This window comes from Bison bison, unplaced genomic scaffold, assembly GCF_000754665.1.
Source record: "Bison bison bison isolate TAMUID 2011002044 unplaced genomic scaffold, Bison_UMD1.0 scf7180017853857, whole genome shotgun sequence".
NCBI lineage: Eukaryota > Metazoa > Chordata > Mammalia > Artiodactyla > Bovidae > Bison > Bison bison.
This window is the reverse complement of record NW_011484430.1, coordinates 17,867-25,653: the sequence shown is the minus strand read 5'-3', so window position 1 is coordinate 25,653 and position 7,787 is coordinate 17,867. Positions and strand designations below refer to the sequence as shown.

The window sequence follows — 7,787 nt, the reverse complement described above, 5'->3', positions numbered from 1 at the left end:
TTAATCCATTTTGAGTTTATTTTTGTGTATGGTGTTAGAAAGTGGTCCAGTTTCATTCTTTTACAAGTGGTTGACCAGATTTCCCAGCACCCCTCTTTTTACTAATTATTGTTATAGTGGGAACATTCACCAGTTGAAAATATGACATGCTCTGGTGATCTGAACTGACTCCAGGTAAAACTGTTTTCCTGAACTAGCAATGACAAGTTTTTTGTTTTTTTTTTTTTTTGCTTTTTGCTTTGAAAGGAGTAGTTTTGTTATTTAAGTCATAAGGAAACATTGACCTATTTACATATTTAGCACACCATAGTCAAAGCCAACATTGATTACATTAAGTTTACATTATTCATAAACATTTTTATTTGTCTTTAGAAAAACACATATGTCACATCAAAGGCAGAAGGAATAGGGAACATTAGCACGGAGACAAAGTGAGTGCTAGTGTGGGTTCCAAGCAGGAAGAGATGGAGAGAGAGAGACAGACTGAGGTTATATATGTTATTTTGAACCAGTCAGCTGACCAAATTAACTCTGGAGTCATCCTAACATTTACACTCATGTTTACTTTAAACAAAAACAGTTGCTAGTGACTCTCTTATCTAATTTCATCCTTTTTATTATAGCACAAACCCAACCAGTCTGTAGTCACCATTTCTAGGTTTCTATTGTGATGGTGCTTAGTCACTCAGTCATGTCCAACTCGACTGTAGCCCACCAGGCTCCTAGGTCTATGGGATTTCCAAGACAAGAGTGCTGGAGTGGATTTCCATTTCCTTCTCCAGGGGATCTTCCTGACCCAGGGCTTGAACCCATGTCTCCTATGTCTCCTGCACTCCTGGCAGATTCTTTACCCACTGAGCCATCAGGGAAATCCAGGTGGTGATAGTGGTAAAGAACCCACCTGCAAATGCAGGACATGTAAGAGACATGGGTTCAATCCCTGGGAAGGAAAGATCTCCTGCAGAAAGACCGGACAACCCACTCTGGTTTTCTTGCTTGGAGAATCCCATGGATAGAGGACCCCAGGGGGCTCCAGCCCATAGGTTATCAGAGTTGACCATGACTAAGTGACTCAGCACACAGGTTTATACTGGGGGTAAGCAAATGTGGAAATGAGATAGAGCTCAAAACAGGACTGTGCCAAAGGCTTTATTTTCCCTGAGCACAGCGTAAGAATAGCTTTTTCTCTTACCCTTTCTTATTTGTCTCTAATTTTCAGAAACATGGATTCAGACACACTGCAGGTCTTCCAGAGTGAACTCACCTGCTCCATCTGCATGAACTGCTTCCTAGACCCCATCACCATAGACTGTGGGCACAGCTTCTGCCGTCCCTGTCTGAGCCTTTGCTGGGAAGAAGGCCAGTCTCCAAGGAGCTGCCCTGAGTGCAGAGGAATAGCAGAGAGGCCCAATTTACAAACCAATATTGTCCTCAAGAGGCTGGTTTCCCTTGCCAGACAGGCCAGAGCTGGCCACGACCACAGCTCTGAGGAGCAGATCTGTGTGACACACCAGGAAGCCAAAGGCCTCTTCTGTGAGGCTGACCAGACCCTGCTCTGTGGGCCCTGCTCTAAACGCCCCGAGCACGCAGCTCACAGCCACAGTCCGATACACAGGGCTGCTGAGGAATCCCGGGTAGGTGATGCCTCTCGAGCAGTTCAGGATCTAGAGACTCCTAAGTCAGAGAGGAAGCCGAGGATGCTATGATGGTGATGGGGGTGGAGATAGTCGAGGTGGGATTTCTGAATGTGGATCCTCACATATAATGTGTCCTCTCAGTGTTGTTGTCCAATTGTCCACACGTGTGGAAATGCAGCATCCTGGGGCGGGTGGAACCAGGGACACAGGCTTCTGATGGGAGCTTGAGGCTTTCTTAATCAAACTATATAAATGTGTAAGTCTTAATTTATTAGGGTATGGATTTTGTTATCTGTAAGGTTTTCCCTGTTCTCTACTATACATTTCTGTCACTATCACATTCAAGTGTTAGATTGAGATTAATGTGGGAAAATCTGACTGCAGCATTCTAACTCAAGGTCTGTGTAACCAACAACTACCTTTGCTCGTGAATAAGGGGATGAAATTTATGGTGTCATCTTCCATGTCACTAAATCCCATGGGTATCTTGCAGGAAAAATTTTTGAAAAGAATGAGCTCTTTATGGAAAATGAGAGAAGAAATGCAACTCATTCTGAATCAGGAAGCTAAAAAAACTCGGTCATTTAAGGTAAGAATAAAAAGGTTACTATTTATTTATATAGATATTGATATAATTCTAGCTGTTTTGTCCATTTAAGTTCCCATTGGTCTCTTCCCTGGAAAAGGTGTGGTTTCAAATAACCTATCAGTGATCACAATTGAAACAGGCCAATACATGCTAGTTCAAGAATGCTAGTACAAGGGAAAACCACAGCATGGAAAGTGTTCCTAGGCCAAATTTTGAAGATTTGAATACAACCTTTCAGAAATGAAGTATAAGACACATTTCACTAAGTGTGACTAGTGAAGTAGAAAAGATGAATAGAGTAGTAGTATGTAGAGGCAAGATTCATGTCAGAGAGGAAATAATGGATAGAGTAAAAACCTTAGAGAATCCTCCTAGGGAGAGAGCTTGGGACTCCTCAGATGGCTTGATTCAAGCAAAGAAAGATACTAGGAACTCAGAGAATGCATGAACAGGAAGGACCAGCAGATACAGGACCTTTGATGTGTGAGGCAGAAAGTTTGCCAAGAGCTTTCTTGATGACATCAAAGAAAAATTATTTGAGTTTTGTTTTGAATGTGAGCATAAGCAATGCTTTGAATCCACTATCCCCTCAGAAATATGTGACCCTAAGGAAGGTGATGATTAAATTTGAATATCAGAGGAGGCATCCATTGCTCCAGGAGGAGAAGAAACTGCATCTGGAGGCCCTGAAGAAAGAAGCCAAGGAGATTTGTCTACAACTCAAGGAGAGTGTGTTCAGAATGACTCAGTACATAGAAAGACTGAGAGAAATGTACAGAGAGCTGACCGAGATGTGCCACAAGCCGGACACAGAGCTGCTCCAGGTGAGAAAGGAGGGTCAATCCTCAGAGAGAAAAACACTCTTCTAGATGAGCTGCTGTGACACTGAAATGTTCCCTGAATATACTGTTACTTTCAGCTAAGAAAGGTTTTTACTTGACCCCCATTGTTGTATTTGTCTAATCCCCTATTTTTGGAGAAGGCAATGGCAACCCACTCCAGTACTCTTGCCTGTGAAGTCCCATGGACAGAGATGCCTGGTAGGCTGCAGTCCATGGGATCGCGAAGAGTCGGACACGACTGAGCGACTTCACTTTCACTTTCATGCATTGGAGAAGGAAATGGCAACCCCCTCCAGTGTTCTTGCCTGGAGAATCCCAGGGACAGGGAAGCCTGGTGGGCTGCCGTCTATGGGTTCGCACAGAGTCGGACATGACTGAAGCGACTTAGCAGCAGCAGCAGCAATCCCCTATTTTATCATATCCTGGTAACTTTTAGAAGATTTTTTGCCCATTTCCTAGCTAAAATAGGACTTTTTTTTTTTTTTTTTTAGTGTGATCAGAGGTACTATCCGGATAAGTTTCCAAAATCAGCAAAATTCTATGATCAGGAGAATGTTAACTTTCATGGAGTAAATCTAATTATGTGTTCCTCTAAACCCTTGTCACTCCCTGCTATCCCAAATTTTCTGGAGATACTGAGCTTTCGCTTTTTGTCTCAGCAAGATTGTTAGAACTAGTCATCAATTTCCATACACTCTATAATTCATTTTATATGGTTCCCTGTTTTGGTTTATTGCTTTCATAGATGGTGACCTCTGTCCTTGGGAATAGCGCTGGGCAATGAGTGACATTGAAATCCTAGATGTTGCTACATCATTATGTACTCTTCATGGCTCCCTCCCTTCCTCAGTGTGCCCTGATGAAGCCCATCATATTTTATTTTAAGCTCTGTTATGATGCCTTCTGACTGTTCCTTAGAAGAGGATTAGCAAAACAGTATCTTATTGAATAAAGAATAGAGAAGAAGATGCAAAAAGACAGAAGTCTCATGATTAACATGATCTTTTTTTTTTTCTCTTTGCAGGCCATGGGAAATGTATTGGAAATGTGAGTATACACTAATGATTTTTTTATTTCTGGAAAAATTGTTCTCTTTTTGATAAAATGGATACACAGTCATTCCTTAGTAGCATGGGAGATTGTTTTCAGGTCGTCCCCGATATCTAAATTCCAGGATGCAGGATGCCTTATACAAAATGCCTTAGTGTTTGCAGTTAACTTACAAGCATGCTCCCTTACACTTTGTCATCTCTAGACTACTTGTAACAGCAAACATACACAAGGTAAATTGAATATTATTCAGAAAGTTCCCTGGTATGTGGAATTTTCAAGTTTTACTTTCTGGAAATTTTTTCTCCAAATTTTTCATCCAAAACCAGGAGTAAGGATGGAGGAATAGATAGACTGGGAATTTGGGATTGACATGTACACACTGCTATATTTAAAATTATATATAAGATAGTAGGTCCAACAAGGACTTCCCATAAAATACATAAATGTATAAATAAATAAGTACATAAGTAGGCAACCCAGAACTTACAAATTGAATCCACATGTGAATCCATGGGTGTAGAACCTTCATATGTGGATTATCAATATCATCTTTTTGGCTATTTTCTATTTTATTTCAAAAGAATTTCAAGGCCTTCTGATCCTTGGTCTCAGAAGTTTCCTTTTCATTTGGCTGAAATCAAATGTAACTGAAAACATTCTGACATGCTGGACTTGGTTTTACCCACTCATCCCATCCTCTCCAACCTCACCACAATAAAACTTTGGAAGGAATTTGCCAAGATATGACAGAGGAAACACCTATGCTAGTGAGTTGGAAGCTGAAAAAGGCCTGAAAGAAGCAAATTCCCTAAGCATGAGAAAAGGAACTGTGCTTTTGTTCAGAGGAGTAGCAGTGACTCAGCCTGTTCCATCATTGTAAGCTCCCTTGTAGGCAGGACCTCAGAGGGAGTGGCTTTCTGCTGCACACTAAGTTAGACTTTCAGAACAAGGTAACCAGGCTGGAATTGGAATCCCTTTCTGGTCTGAAAAAGCAAACAGGTCTCAATCAACGAACTCTTCCTTGTAGACACTGAATGCATTCTTGATGACTACTTGCTGACTGCAATCTCAAAGGTTTAGTCTGAATTTTTTCTCTCTGTAAAATGCCCAGGATCTTTGCATTATCTGAGATGGAATAGAAGAAGGGAATGAGGTTCAATGAGTGGAAAACTGGACTAATATTTGAGAACAATGGGGAAGTTGAAATTTGATATAATTTATATTTAGTGAACAATATGGTAATGTTTTTATATTCCCAGCTGTGTAGAATATATTGTATATGTAACTAACAAAATGTCCTGGGTTAAAAGCTGCTTTTATACAATGGTCATGTGATTAGACTTTGGCCTCAAAATGTATTGGATGTCATTTGTTTCAGGACCTACTTGGCACAGATGCAGACGCCTCAGCCAGTGAACCCAGAGCTCACTTGTTGGCCTGTTGCTGGAATCCTAGACACTCTGAACAACTTCAGAGGTAAGGGTCAGCCCTGTGGTGATCAGGACTATGCTTCACTAGAGCTTCCTAGGAAGGAGCCTTCTTTTATTATTTTATTTTTTCTGAAATGACGGTAGTACTTAACTTCCCAAAGTGGTAACATCTTTTCTGCCTGAGTAGTCAGATTACAAAATTCAAAGATGAACTTTACCACCTGTAGTTTACTGAAAATACAAAGCCAGATGCATACATTAAGTTACAACTGACATAAGTGAAGCAGTAGTAGAACAACCAGGACACTCATGTTGTTATAAAGAGAATATTTAGCTTCGTGAGTAGCCATCAACATTGTGTTTATTCAGGTTATTTCACTCTTGAAAGGTTAATTGTGGCATTTCCGGTTTTTAACATGTTCTGCATTTCATATGCATTTGTTATATATTGTGCAGAGAATATTTATTATTCCTAAAATAAGGACTAATTGACAAAACAGATTAAAATTGGCTTATGCCGAATAACTGTAATGCTCTTAGATCAATCTCAGGACAACTGAAAGGCAAGGGATATGTGCACATGGTTAGCCAGAACATCCTTTCAGAAGCTTCAAAACTATTGATTTATTGATTTCTTTCAAATGTTTGGACCTTTGAGAATGTAATAGGTAGAGAATACACCCCAATAAATTTTCACTAGACAGCAAAGTGCCATCTATCTATTAAATAATATTAAAGACAACACAAGAAAAGTTTTCTAAACAAAAGATAAAACATATTTTAGGTAAGCCCTGAAATAAACTGTCAAGAGATTGACATTAGAGACTTCACACAGTTTATGATGTATCTTTTTTTTCCTTCTGTTTCTATATGATTTGAGGCATTCTATATGCTGTAGAGATAGTGATAACTCTTGTTCTTCATCGTAGAGCCAGTCTGAACTCCCTTTGCTTTGTTTTGTGTTTCCTTGGAGGAGGAAAAATGAAAAAAGGCAGAGGGAGAGAGCCTCTGCCTCTCAGAGACACAGAAATCCCATTTGCTAACCCAGTTTTTTCTCTTTCTACAGTGGATAATGTTCTGACTCAGACAACCATTCACCATCTGAGCCTTGATGATGCAAGTGTGATGTCAGGAGATGACCCCCAGGGCATGTCCAGACAGCTCGATGGTGGGGAGAGCTTTGTGGCCTGGGGAGCTCAGGCTTTCACCTCCGGGAGGCATTACTGGGAGCTGGATGTGACACACTTCTCCAACTGGATTCTGGGGGTCAGTAAAGATATCTTGACAAGTGATACTATTATCCATATTAATTATGAAGAAGCATTTCTTCTATTTTCTGAAAAGGTGAATGACCAGTATAGTCTCTTCACCAACTCCCCACCCTTAGTTCAGTTTGTAAAAAGGCCTCTGGGTAAGATTGGAGTTTTTCTGGATTATGACAATGGAGCTGTGAGCTTCTATGATGTTTCCAGAGGATCCCTCATACACAGTTTCCTTCCTTCCTCCATCTCCTCCCCTCTGAAGCCTTTCCTTTGCCTTAGGTCTCCAAGAATTTTCTAATTCTCTGACCATATTTTTTAAATTCTTCCCTGAGGATGTTGCTATCTATGTTTATAAAATAGCTTAAACATGTTGAATGTATAAATTTGTTAATAAAGTTTAACACAAAAATTTATTATGGAGTATGTCATAGAATAAAATCGATTGCTTTCCTTTCTTAAAAGATGATTTTAGTAAAATAAAAGTTACATTTCATAAAGATTAGCCTATTTAAAGTATATAACCCAGTTACTTTTTTAATATACAAAAATTCATTGAACCAGAGCTATGTAATTCCAGGACATATCCATCACCCCAGAAAGAAATCAATGCCCATCAACGTATATTCCCCATTGCCCCTCCCCCTTCTGATGTCACCTTCAGTCTAGTCTTATTCCTCATGGATTTTTTTTCTTAGTATGTATATATATATTATTGAAGTATAGTTGACTTGCAGTCTTTCAGGTGCATAGCAACATGATTCAGTTATACATATATACAAATATTGTTTTTCAGGCTAGTTTCATTATAGATTATTATAAGGTATTGATTACAATGTCTCTGTGCTGTACACTAAGCCTTTGTTGGTTGTTGGATATCTATATTTTAAATTAGAAATCTAGAATTCTATTCATATTGTCAAATAAATGGAATCAAAATGTCATAAATTTTTTAGTTAAGCAAAAATTTATGTTTT

General features: G+C 39.5%; 1 protein-coding gene across 1 annotated transcript; it reads left to right on the top strand.

The window, feature by feature from the left end:
* Positions 1–1,223: 1,223 nt before the first annotated feature.
* Positions 1,224–7,111, top strand: LOC104999857 (tripartite motif-containing protein 64-like). Its single transcript, XM_010855487.1, has 5 exons — positions 1,224–1,634; positions 2,131–2,226; positions 2,820–3,058; positions 5,488–5,597; positions 6,618–7,111. Exons 1-5 carry the CDS (start codon positions 1,224–1,226, stop codon positions 7,109–7,111), a joined length of 1,350 nt encoding a protein of 449 aa, XP_010853789.1.
* The last annotated feature ends 676 nt before the right edge of the window (positions 7,112–7,787 follow it).